Source organism: Opisthorchis viverrini, assembly GCF_000715545.1.
Source record: "Opisthorchis viverrini unplaced genomic scaffold opera_v5_235, whole genome shotgun sequence".
NCBI classification, from domain to species: Eukaryota; Metazoa; Platyhelminthes; class Trematoda; order Opisthorchiida; family Opisthorchiidae; genus Opisthorchis; species Opisthorchis viverrini.
Window position 1 is genome coordinate 142,979 of NW_008751887.1, and position 14,148 is coordinate 157,126.

Consider the following 14,148-nt stretch of genomic DNA (forward strand, 5'->3'; position numbering starts at 1 on the left):
ATCATGACTTGAGTTGACCTACACGGAGTGGTGATGAGGCTGTACTGGTGGCTTGGAGTCGAACAGTAGAAACTTCCGAGGGCACGAAACGAACGCAGTTATCCATTTGACCAGCTGGTGTTTTATGAAGCATGGTACCGAACCAGCACGGCGTAATACAACTCGCCTCTAAAGTTTGAGATCCAAAGACAAAAGTGATCATTGGGTTCCATCAGCAAATGAACTTTGTGGGCACAGTAACTGACACACAGTCTGATTCCAAATTCCCTCAGGTGCCCCCAAAAATTAGACTGGCACTTGAGAAAAGGTCAAATGATTCACTTGCTCTTAGTTTCACGGCGTCAGAAAATACTTCCAATTAGCAGGGACCATAAACGAGAAAGGTTATAATCGGTCATACGATGTTTTTAAATACCCCATAACACCTCAAAAGAATAAAAAAACACTGATGAGTATTTACTTCATCAACAGACAACTAGGCGTTCACGGACTAGGAGGGAAAGCGGGCTAAATCAACATGAGATCAAAAATAGTCATGCACAACGCCAAGGTTCCTATTGCGGAACTTTTGGGTAGTATGGGCGTAGAACTCATCCGCGTTGGGATCGCACCATAGACCACGAGGATTGTGAAAGAGAGGAACATCGTGCCAGTGACCGACTTTCCAGCCCGGAACATCTTCCATCAGTTTGGCTTCATAATCACGGTTTCGTCGCAGTTGTCGTAGATACATTCGCTCCTGTTCGGCAAAAACGAAGGGTGAAAGGGCGATTCGGACCTCTTCCTCCTCGCGTTCTTGTGTTTTACGCTTATTTTTCAGCCACTTTTGGTATTGCAGGCCAAAATATGTGGACGTATAAAGACCTGCAACCACCAAAAGTCCTAAGAAAAAAAAGAACGGTGTTGAATGATTTCTACATTTTGGGACAGGTTACAGAAAAGTTGAGTAAATGAGCTGTTACGCATTGTACGGACGCAATCATAGCAAGCCAGTGAAGGAACCAATTGACCTCTCCGTTGGGTAAAAGTATGAGTTGCGGATAACAAAGCGGTACTTAAACCTTCGTCTACTAGCTGCCAGGTATACAGTTCACTTCTATTCATAGTTCTGCCCGAACCCCCCTCATTTCCCCAAGAATACCAAGCAGACAGCACCACCGGGCGCAGGGAAAGCTTGCTAAGGGTGGTATATTAAGCACAAATAAACTTTTGCAGCGTTAGTTGGGGTGTAAACACTAAACAGAGATATCCGTTTATTGTTATTCTGTGTGGTACATTGTAGGAGACGTGTGTTTGGAAATGATGCGAACCAAATTTCGAAATATAACAGCAACGCTGTCCTCATCGTGATTTGCTTGGCGACATTTAATTTAAAATAGACCGTGGCTCTATCAAAAACAGCTGTGTGAACACGCAAGGCCTTAACTGATGGAATCATCATCACTGATACCCGCAAGGTAGCAATGAAGCGAACGACTGAAGTACCTCCAATCAAAACCATCATAGGAATATGCCGAAATCCTAATGAACTAACGACAGCACAATAAGATACTTATATGGGCTGCCATATGTATGGTCTACTTTGCATTATCCTACCAGAAGACAAAGTTGCTGCGTGGAGCTTACGAACCACTCCCGACGATCTGCGGTGAAATGTGCGCAGATGCAGATTCAGTATCGTTTCATTCATCAGACACGGACCGGAGGACAAGGTGACCAACATCCAGTAAGACGGTAGATCACTAGGTAACAAAGTCCACGTCGACATGGACTTGGGTTAATAAATCTGTTTGCTAGTTCGACACAATTTGAGGAGCATCTGCCCAAACCATTGTAGACGGTATCGCTGGGTGTGCGGCCCATTTCGAAACACTACGACAATGTTGTCCACCTGTGTTATTCGATATGCGAGCACCAGTAATCGAATACTTGTATATATTGTACATATTTGCACTATACTGAACAGGTTGCGCATTAGTAAAAAAGCATAAAATGGGTACAGATGGATAGACTGGTCATCGTTTCGGGGCTATTGGTCAAACGGTGTAATAAGGCATTCTTTACTTGCACGCATGTGTATTCCCATTTCATCCTTCAGGATCTTTGACAGCATTACATCAACAGTATACAATGGCGCCCAGTGATGACGGGGGAAGCCCTAGTAACCAGTGGAAACAAAAGGAACAGGCTTGGAGAACTACGGAAAACGATCAAGAATAACCTTCGGATAGCATTATAGACACAACTAACCACTGCGTCGAATAAAGGCCTCATCGGTGGGGTTAAAACAGCGCCCCCCGCGAACCTCATCCGACATAAGACCAGGTCACAACGTTTGACAAGATTCAGCTAAGCAATCCGGCATGGAAATGATAATATGCGCGCTACTGGAGTCCGTTGCATGCCATGTCTTGTAGGGTTTCTAACAACAACTACCGAGTACTCGCTTAAGCAACACTTTGTTGCGTACCCACTACAGTTAACTAAATCTTCTTACGCTACGGAGAAAACTGTCAAAAGTTTAATGATGACTAAGGTCCTCAGTTCGGAGAAACCAAGTTTCGCAACCTTCCACACAAAGTCCTTTAGTATTGGGGAGATTCGTTTGCGACCAGTTAGACGATTTAAGTAGGTAAATGCTGCCCTCGCCTTGATTATCCACGCATTGACTTCGCCTGTTTCAGTGAGCCAGAATCACGGCTTATGCGGCCGGCAACATAGGTGAATCGGAAAAAAGTCTTCGTTGTGCATATTCAGATGTGAAAGGGAATAGTAAATCCTGCGGTGAGACTTTGTACTTTGAAGGTGCAACGCTTACATGATTTTCAGAAAACATGAGGGAACCGAGATGTCTGAACACCGGGAACTGTGCAACATCGCAGTCTTTCGGAGTGGGCGGTGGCTCGGGTTCGTTCAGCAGGTGTATTATCGGTCTTGATCCATTGGCTAAGTCCAACAGCATATTTGTCAGCCCGGTTCAGTGTCAGCGAGACTCAGAGTCATCATTTAACAAAACAAAACTCCTGGTGTATATCCCGGATTTTCGAGTATCCGTAGTAAGTTGTGCGCATCAGTAACCAATCAGCGGCGCGGTCAAGCACTCCGAGGTGAAGCTCGGAATCAAAAGGCTCCACTGTATGCTCGACTATGTTCGCGCAGGGGAGTTAAACAATAGCAATAATCTTATAAGCTCAGTTGGAGCTCCATCAAGAGGTATGACACTCCATAGCGCTTGATAGTGAGGCTTCGCTGTCGTACAGTCAGGATTTATTTAAAAGTCATATTATGAAGAAAAGACTAAGTGAATAGAGAAGGGATCTTGTGTTAACATAATCAATCTGAGGTAATTACACTTTCAGATCCCCACTAAGGATAATAAAAACGCCAATGACATCGATTGCAGCGTCTCAAACCATGTACCGGGGAGGGTCATGCGGACCACATCTTGGGAGACGAGTGACATCCACACTACCCAAATTTTTCGTAGTCGACTGCATGCTTGTCCGCGAGGTCATAGTTGACTGCATCATTGAATGCATCACAACGAAGTAGGTACGAATCGGAAAATGATGGTTCGACACGCGCGATACATACCACCACAGCATCAGACGCCAAGTATACTTGCTACGATCGAAGTCCCTGTTGCATTACCAAACAGTCGCCTCTAATTGTCCAATTGCGGATTCGCTGGTACCAGTCTACAAGAGCCATGGCTTTGAGGCAACAGCCATCAGTTTCACTGCTTCCTGGCATGTCTGAGCCTTGAAGAACTGGATTCCAGCCAGTGTTTTGATTGTAGCAGTGAAGCCAAACAACCACGAGATGGCAGCTTCAGTTCGAAGCATGCACACTGCGAATCATATGAAAGATATACATGTGCAGTTTCGTCTGTGAAACGGGCACAAATCATTGACCAACATTCACCATTTCACCAACAACCCTAACTCTGTTTAACGATGGCTGGTCCATTTAAAAAACACGAAGGAAATTTTGTAACACTGTCTCAAAGTTTAGCTCACTAAAAAACATCAATCCCGAAAAATGGTTTTGGCAAGCCGCCACACAATCCTGCGTATGTTACTGACCAATATGAACTCCATTATCGGATGACCGTTTTCGGCCCCAGCGGCTATTCTGTGCCTACGAAATTGGCAGCTGTTCATCACTTTGCACACTGTTTAATTCGCAACTGCGCAACTCTTGCTCATCCGATCACAGATTTACTAAATAGTCGCAAGAACAGCGACGTGCCTCCATCACAGGAGACAGTGCGCCTTAAATGCTGTCGGAAAATCACTTGCTTCGGCTACTACGACTAATCACTTTGATGCTGGTGCTACGTTGATTGTCACCATGTAAGCCTACGACGCAGCTGTCCCACGGTGATAGCCTGGAGACACGCCGCATGACATTTAAGGTACGCGCTGGAGGGTCAGCCATACGTAAACTTTACTGATTGGGATTCCCTGATATCCACATTCCGAAACAGTTCGGAGCGCTACCCCTCGACTTTTGAAAGTTTTTACAGATGCCCGACACATTTCCAGTAAGAGCGACATGGTGGCGAAAGCTCTTCCCAGTTAACAGCTACCTGATCTACAACCAATTAACGCACCCGAGGANGAGCCCCATGTGGCGAACCCTCTTCCCAGTTAACAGCTACCTGATCTACAACCAATTAACGCACCCGAGGATTTATTGCCAGCTCTTCCAAGTATTATTCACTGCGTCAAATAATACTAAATGCAGTCCCACGGATGCCCCCAACGTGCTATAAGACACTTACATACTGCCGCTTTCCTCGCACAGAAGACAGTTCACAGCATTGCCTAGCGAGCATCATGGTCTATGGCGTTCCAGACACAACCCGCTACGGACCTAAAGCTGTCACACTGACGTGGTGGACGGGCTTGAGTGCCGCAATAATCCCCGGGATACACTGTCTGGAACTCTATTCGACAAGGTGCAACCATACCAAGAAGGCCAAAGGGGAACATTCAGACCAGAAACACGGAGACCGCGTACTACGAGGTGGTCTGGTGATAAAGTCACACTGTCCTCTGCGACAGGAGTGTTGGGGCAATAAGGTATTTCACCCAGGTACCAGCATGCCCATATTCATGGAAGTAGCGATGGTGCCTTCCTTCAGGAAAGACAGGTTAGAAAAAACTCGGCCCCAAAAACTGCACACCCTGATCGCCCAGCGGCTAACCGGGGCCGCTGGTGCATTATTAAATACGGTTGAAATACTTTTAAAACCAAAGAGTCCGGTGCTGCTCAAAGAGCACCTACTATGCGCAGCCGCATCAAGAGTAATACCCTGCTCCCTGTGCTCAAGTGTTAGGCCTACCCCTTGCAGCCTAGTAGGTCAGACTTTTGAATCATCGGCTTCGAGCAGGGTACCCAAAGGAAGACGCTACTGTCCGCTGCCTCGTGGGTCAGACCTTTGAGTCAGAGGTCGTGGGTTATACTTTTGAGTCCAGTCCATACCAAACCCCCTTCATCAGCCTGGGAAACCGGGAAGTATCATTTGCCCGAACAGTTCTGCGTCCATCTCATCTGAGTTAACCACACCAAGTGGTGACAGGTAGGGCTGTCCTCTTTCACCATTCCTATTCAACTTCATCATTAATATGATTACGGAAAACTAACTACCAGCCTGTAATGCCTGTGGGGTCGAAGTTCTCCCGGGGCGTCCGCTCACAGATATCAAGTACCCAGACAACACAGTTCTTCATGTGTCTGATGCGGCAGTAGTACAATCAATATTAAATAATATAAATAATTCTGCGTCATGGTTTGGCATCCGCTTCACAAGTGTGAAGCTAAGTGTAAAGTACTACTGCAAGACTGAGTAGCCTTGATCCCTAATGCATGCGGATGAGCCATCTGAGGTAGCAGACCAATTTGTCCACCTGAGCAGCTGTATTAGTCCAGGTCGTCTAGCGAAAGATGATATTTCCATCTAGATTGGACAAACCAGAGCAGCTTTTGTGAATTTGTTGCGTGGGCGTGACATCAGCTCATCGATCAAGGGTCGAGTTTACAATCCTGCCGTGCGTTGCATATTAGCATACGGATAAGAAACCTGGCCGCTGCGTGCCAAGGACGCCTGAAGACTTTCAGTGTTTGGCCATCGATGTCTTCGGAGCGTTGCCCGAGTCTTGTCGGAACATTGGATTAGCAATGCTGAAGTACGTAAGATGGTTTTTGGAAGAAATAACTCACCGACGATAGATGAACTAGTCACAGTGTATAAGTTGCGCTGACTTCAGCACGTGCTACGTATGCCAGTCGACCAACTTCCTCGAAGGTCTCCTTCCGGACAAACACACAAAGGGTGGAAACAAGTCAGGGGAGGTCAAATGATGATTTAACAGCGAATTTTGGAAGCCATTACCAGCAAACACAGCTGCGCTGGTCATTGCCGTTTCCCTGAATGGAGACCCCGAGGCGGCCACATGAATGGTTAAAGGCAATTCTCAGTCGCACCTTCAGTGGCACTCGTGCATCCAAGTTATTACCTTGAATACGTAGCTCCCATCCCAAACTCCCCGATCAAAAGTCCATGCCCCCTGTATCTATCCGTCAACTATATCAGATGCTGGCTCTAATGAGCAGCTATCTACCGAACTCCTCAAATCATCAGTGAACGAAATTGTGGAAGCCAGCATCACCGTACGGCAAGCAAGCGGCTCTTTCAGCTGAAGATGACAATGACGACCCACTTATCACTCTCTAATGACAAGTTTCTGACGTTTTTTCCATGATATTGTTCATTGCGGGAGCTGCGATACGGCCAAGTTTCCATCAGCTCGGAATACTTGGACCACCATGCAAAAAGAATACACTCGAGTGAGACGATTCCTGTTTGGCTTGTAACAGGACAACCCCCAATGTTTCCTGTCGATCGGTGTGGGAATGGAACCTGGTCCCAGGGCTGAGTGCGCTTCATTGGACTGGCTTCCAGTCAATAGCCGTCTACGCCGGGTTATGTTGATGGCCCCAGTCAAGATTAACGCGGTAAACGGTGTCTTTGTTGTATCAATATAATCTCCGACAAGCACCGGTCGTCCATCAAGTCTATTGCTTTCACTACGTAACCCTTACATCCGGTCATACCCGCAAAAATGAACCATTCGACATTAGCCGACTCGGCTATCGCCCTCAAAGCACGGTCTTCTTTCTCTTAGTTTCCTTATCTCCTACGAAAGAAGCTGTAGCTGTACTACACTTCGGTACACGGCTTTTTGCTGAAAAAATGAAGTGAACGGAACAAGTTTGGTTTGAAGTAACAAGTCCGCGCTGAGCACCGGTACGTAAACAGTTGGTTTCATTGTAGTCTAGCAGAACAGGATTGACATGTTACCTTGTGAGTTTGTTAGTGAGCGGTATCTGGCTTACAAATGTGATAGAGCGACAGGAACTTGTTGCCGTTTTTGTAACACGGCCATCTCCCGGTCGTACGGCAGCACGTCTGTGATGGGAAAATGTGAACAGGGCGACCAGAGGTGCTGTCTGTGAGAAATAATGAATGGGTATAGACCAGCATGATCCGGAGCTGTGTATACGTCTAGCCAGTGCCCAACGTCCCTCGAACAGTTTATTCAGCTATAAACCATGTACTAGGGGTACGCTGGTTCCAGCTGCCACGGTTTCAATCACCGGAAAATGCGATGGTGTGCAAGATACAGCAAAGCACCGTAGGCCATGGCTTGTTTAGTCAGTTCCGGAACCAGGCAGCTACGGATTGGAGGCGATAGCTCTGACTACGCGATTGAGCCATTTCTGCAAGTGTTATTAACTATTAGTGAGTTGAGTCCTGAGGTATCCATCCAGGCAGACGGACTAACGTAACTGGTTAGTACTTTTAAACTCTGTTGCCAGGTCACACACTGTCCACCTCTCGGTCGCTTCTACACAGCACAGGGATATACGAAAAGAGCCCTGCGGGGTTGGCGGTCCTCTGGCACGCGGTGTGTATGTCATAACAACGTGACCTATGAAGCGAGTAACCCATCTATCGTGGAAGAGTTCCCCCTTCCTAAAACCACCTAGCGTGAATCACTATTCCGATTATCCCAACGGGCCCGACCAATGCTTCGGAGATACCCATGATCAAACACTGACATATTTCGTATATCCTCTGCACATAGAAGCCATGTTTCTGGTCCATGAAGCAGCATGGATCTCACTGCTGCAGTGTCAACTATTCCTTTGACAGACAAACAGACGCCACGTCCGTGCCATAAGTGTCGGAGGTTGGAGAAAGCTGTCTTGGCCCTTCCAAGTCCAGAAGTATTCTCGTCCGCAGCCAGTCCACCTAAATTCATACAACTGCCCTGGCAAATAAACTTATCTGCCACTTCGATTGGCTCATTTGGAAGCATGATGATTGGATTGATCCTACCCAGTCTCATAGCGGTACTTCGAACTTTGAAAGCGAGAAGTTTATAAGAAAAACCATGCAGCAGAATTATTTCAGTTGTTTAGAATGGCCAGCATCTCTGGAGGACCTGAACCAAGGAGAGTAGTACCATCCGCATGTTCAGTCTCTATGAGAGAATGGCCCTCCGAGACAGTCAAAGAAGTTTCAAGCAAAACATCGGGAATAAAGTTGAGGAGGAACAGTGACAAGGGACAGTTTTGTCTAATACCACTAGACGTGGTGAACTCAGACGAAGGCATGCTGTATACTCGTACTCGCCCACAGGAGTTGGCAGACAGTGCTCCTATACGGCATATTAATTCGGAAGGGGGAACTTTTTTAACGCTAGACACTGTTAAATTTCCTGACGATCGATGAAACCAAAAACAACATTCAAACCAAAATATCGACCAATATGGGGCGCTTGAGTAAGTGACGCCGTTCAAGAACATGCCTCGAGGTAAATATATGGTCGATGCATCCTCGGCCAGGACGAAACCCCACTTGCCTCTCACGAGTTCGTCTCTCCTGATAATTAAAATCAAGCCAACGACCACAATCAAATAACGTACACAAAATGTGGCCAGAGAGCACATTGGATGCCGCGGCTACCAGGGTGATGCCACTATGGTTTTCGCACGGCGTTCTTGTGCCGTTTTCGAAGATGAGGATAAGGTCAAAACGCTTTATTCCACTAGTATTCTTTTTCCACAACAAATCATCCGTTGTAAGGTTGTCACCAGGACCTTACAGTCTTTCTTGAAAAGTGAGGGTTTTAGACCATCCTGGGCGAGTGCACTGGAAGAATATCTTGCGCCGGATTTCCGCTGTTGACGGCGGGATGGTGTCGATGTTCCCTTCAGGCCAGATGGGTTCTTTCAGGGGTTGTACTGGCGAACGCCGGCTGAATCGTTCATTGAATTGTCCAAAAACCACTCAAGACGATTGTGAGTGAAATGCAGCTCCGTCCTTTTCGCATGCTGTTTCATCGGCAATTGTCTTCTTTCGGCAGGTTCATCGAATCAGCTATTGCATGCACCAGAGACCTTCCGTCATTTTTCAACCTCCTGATTATCTGGGCGAGATGGCTGAGTGGTAATAGGGCGAATTTACTGCCCGAAAGTTCATGGTTCAAACCTGACCTCTACTTTTCGATTTCCCCGGTCTAGGCTTGGGCAACCTTGCTGTATCCCAGTCCTCATGTTTTCTTCTGGTGGTATGGCATTTAGCCACCGAAAGGGTGCTGCAGCTGAACGATATTTTAAAATCATGATTACCTGGTGTTTGAGGAATCTACGTGCGTTATCATTGTCGCTAGTTGCTGGTATGGCCTCTCTGGCAGCAATAAAACCTGCTGATCTCGATGATATCCAGTGTTCACTTGGTCGAGTGGGATGAGTCTGACGGACAGTTTTGAAAGTTGAGAACATAGCCTCTCTAGTGTGCTTCCATTCAACCTCCAAGCCATCTTCGTCAACCGCACGATGCTGCTTTTGCAGATCAGCTCGAGACTTCAGATTGCTGAAGTTGGACGGATCTGCTGTTTCGGCACCCATAATACTGACGGAAGCAAACTAATAGCCATGTCCGCACAGCGGCTTGATTGGAGTCAAGATACGTACGCAAGAATGAACGGAAATATTGAAATGAGACTCTCCATCAGTAACTGATAGCCATATGGTCCAATCCAGTTCGACTGTTTTGCGGGTGGTGGCCTCCAAATAACTCGATGAGGGCGTTTGTGCTGGGAGTTCGTAATGGCCAGGAATACACGATGAAAAGCACACAGCTGGAGTAGTCGCTCCCCATTATATGTACTCTCAGGATCATTTCAAAATCTACCACTCAATTGTGCTTCTTCCAAATTGCACATTCATATGACCTTCCATGATTACTATATCCATCCTTCTTTCTGGCCGAAGCAGCTGAGACGCACCTAGATAGAACCCGTCCCTCATACTCAAAACCGCAGTCTATCAGGGCGTATGTTGATAACGTAAATAAACGGCTTACCTGCATTGAACAGGACAACCGCACAGCGCAAAGACAGTCGCTTATTGAGATTCAGTCCAGTAAAGGGCTTCCAGCCTAAGGCTAAGTGAAACTGCCACACCTTAGACACCACCAGTTATTGTCAGGATCGCCAAATATCCGAAGAGTGAAATGTGAAATTTCCGAGTTTATTTTAAGCGGGTTGAGCTGCACGACCAAAGCAGAGTCTTGTACAGTGTTTCGGAGACAACAAACATCGACAAATAGAGGAATCGAGGTTTCAGCATGAGATACCTGCTGCCCAATTTAACACAGAATAAGCACACTGAAGGCCCCAAAGTGAATAACATCTTTGTAGCGTTCAGCTGTAGTACCCTTCCGGTGCCGAGCTGCCATGCCACTCGAAGGAAGCACGAAGGCTGGGATACTGCCAGGTTGCCCAAGCCTAGACAGGGGAAGTCGAGTGGCGGGGGTCGGATTCGAACCGCGGACCCTCCGGTCAGTAAATTCGCGCTCTAACCACTTCGGCCATCTCGCCACATCTTTGTAGGTTAGTAAGGAATTATTTTGCCGATTGAGAGTTTAGACGCGGAGCAATGGCTACAGGGCTGACAGATGGGTTGATCGTAATGCATCATTCGACGGGTTGGGAGGAAGACAAGTGAACAAAGAACAGGAGAAACGAATAATACTTTCCGGTTGCACAAGCCGAAGACTTGGGTTTGATTGAGGTACCTCAGGTTGGCCTTTGCCTCGAAAGTCCGACCTACTACGTGGTAGGAAGATGCGGGGTCTTGTCCGGGTACTAGTCCCTTAAACTTTGTCTCGAAAGTCTGGACCACGAGGCAGCGGTTGTTGAGGATTACTTGAGGGGCCGTTTCCGGAGCCAACGACACAATATACTAACCGGCCTAGTTGAAGAGGACAGACCTGGCCCGAGGGTTCAAAGCGTAAGGCATTACTACCTCACATCTAATGCGGCTGTGCATAGCAGGTGTCTTTTATGTACCATTAGATCCTTCGGTTTTAAAAGTAATTCGACGGCATTTAATAACGCACAGGCGGTCACGGTCAACTGTCGGGCAATCGGAACGTGTGATTTTAGGGCTGACCTTTTTTTAACCCGTCCTTCCTCTGAGAAAGGCAACATCGCTGCTTTTGGACACGTGAAGGAAATACCCCACCGTGTTCATACACCTACCGTAAAGTACAGTACGACTTCTCATAAGGTCATCCCGCAACCCAATTCCTCGCAGCGTGAGGAAGCACCCCACTTCGCCGGGCCGCTTATCGTCGGCTTTCTTGACATGGTCGAACTTTTGGGAACAAGGTGATAATCGTAGCTGTAGCAATCTTTCGGTGTTTAGCTGCCATGACACACGGAGGCACGAAGGCCCAAGCCTAGACAGGGGAAGTCGAGTGACAGAGGTCGGGTTCCAACCATGGTGAGTAAATTCGCGCTCTAACCGACCTCCGCCACTCGACTTCCCCTGTCTAGGCTTGGGCAACCTGGCAGTATCCCAGCCCTCGTGCTCCCTTCGGGTGGCATGGCAGCTAGGCACCGGAAGGGTGCTACAGCTGAACGCTTTTTTTTACTAGGTGACAATAATAGCCGAATTCTGCTAAACCCTTCGGAGGACTAGCTGCCTTGCCACCCAAGTGTAAAGATAAAAAGACAATCGTTCATCTGAAACACCCTTTCGATACTTAGCTATCATGCCACTAGAATGTCAGTTCCTTTCGGACAACGTGGAAAACAATATCAGCATTGGTTTCCCTGCGAGACCCGAGATATCTGTGGAGCTCAGTCACTGAGACCTGATCGCATAAATCATTTCAACCGATAGCATCAAAACAAGAACCTATTGCGCCTATTCCTTTTCTCGGTTCAACTTTCAGTGGTCTAGGTGTTTAAGTCCTGTTGCTTAGCTATCATGACAAAACGTTTGGTAGTCATCCCCAAATCACCGGAATCAAGGAGCCTGTTGACGGCTGCTTTCAAATGGCGCATATCATCATACCGTTCAATACGCGTTGCTCCGACAGAATCGGGTAACAGAAACATCACACATTGCTCGCAAAATGGGTAGTGTCGTCTTCATCTGAGTAGTACTCACCTGTTAGCTAGTGGGTTGACGACTAAGCCAAGCGGCAGTGTGCCTATTGGGACAGAAGGTATTCCAAATGTGCACAGGGCTCAGAAATTCAGTGGTTTCTTTGTTATCGGAGTCATACGCAGTGGAGACTTAACAACAAAACCTGCGATCCTTTTGTGTCACATTCCAGGGTAACGCCTTAGTGTTGAACATCGTCTGAGCATTCTAGCATACTGCAGATGTGTGACCTCTCAGCGAGCAGTGCGTATGGCGTCTGAACCACCATGGGTACTAGAAGGAAAATGCTTCAATCAACGAGTGCGAGTCTTTCGGTGCCCTACGATGCCTAGATCTTGAATACCTGACCTCCGCAATACAAACGACGCGAAGGAGAGGGGCGATATAGCTCGATGAATTCAGTGACCGGAAGGTCCGTGGTTCAAACCCTACTTCTGCATCTCGACTTCCCCTTCTAGGCTTGGGCAACCCGAGAGTATCTCAGCCGAAGTGGTTCATCATCATCATCAACGACAGCATAGCAGCTAGGCCCAGAAAGGGTGTTACAGTCGAACGATTAATCATCCCAATTAAACGGCTCGACCATCCAACAAAACTAGCAATTGTCTTTTCATCCAGAGAGACTAGCACGTGCGATCAGTCGCGACATATATAATGCAGTGCAGGTAAACCAAAATAAGGTGAGCTCTATTTAATGAGCTCCCCATAGGTCACAAAAGTGAAACATCGAATTTGTGGAATCGATCATCGGGATTAACAGCAACGGCTGATGCTATTACCATTGGCAACTGTATAGTTAAACATAGTTGCTGGACGGCTCATTAGGTATCAATGATTTGTGTCAACAGTGAACTGTGTAAGCCGCCTGGGATTGTGTTTTAAAAAACGTTTTACCTAAGGCAAAGACGGGGTGCAACTGGAAAAAAAGTGAAAAGCGCTGTTGCAGTGCACATAAGGCAGGTCATATTTGTTATTAAAATCCTACAAAGCCTTTCATGAACTCCTCACAGGTCACCAAAATCAAGAATTGAAAAGTTGTGGTAATAGTGACATTCGACAGCAAATCCCACATTCGCAAATTCCTTGCTATAGGCGCTCAGAAGTGGGCACATCTGGATGACGATCAGGCATGCTTACCATTCGTTGGCCTCTTCCCCGCCTTTTTAAGCACATCGATCGGTTTATAGCCTCCAGGTGGGGGCATCTCCTGCTTGTAGTTCACCATGGCAGTTAGCTCCGTGCACTAGCCGAAAGGCAGATAGGGTGCTCCGAAAACTGAGCTCCAATTGGCCGAACGCCTTGGAGATAACCAGTGACCTACAAGCATAAACTAAAGCCGTAGAGCGGTATGTCTAACGCCGCACGCTATTGGCACACCCAAATTGAGTTCGCCGAAACTACCCGGTTAGCACGCGTCCGCTCCTGAGTGCAGAACTTGTGCGGAATTAGTGCAGAACTTCTGCACTAATTTTCGGCTTTTAAGCCTCGCGAGCTTGAGACGTTTAATAGACATCAAAGCTTCTTTATTTGTCTCACAGTAATAAAAAACCACAAAACCCTGCATTTCCGTGTGCCTAGGAAATGCAAACGGTCAACCGATTTAAGTGGTTTTGT

The 14,148-nt window shown here is 47.1% G+C and overlaps 1 protein-coding gene across 1 annotated transcript; it reads right to left on the minus strand.

The window, feature by feature from the left end:
- Nucleotides 1–443: 443 nt before the first annotated feature.
- Nucleotides 444–13,788, minus strand: T265_08664 (hypothetical protein; the record flags this gene model as incomplete). Its single annotated transcript, XM_009174535.1, has 2 exons — nucleotides 444–882; nucleotides 13,672–13,788. The coding sequence occupies 2 exons, from the start codon at nucleotides 13,757–13,759 to the stop codon at nucleotides 524–526; spliced, it is 447 nt and encodes a 148-aa protein (XP_009172799.1).
- Nucleotides 13,789–14,148: the final 360 nt, after the last annotated feature.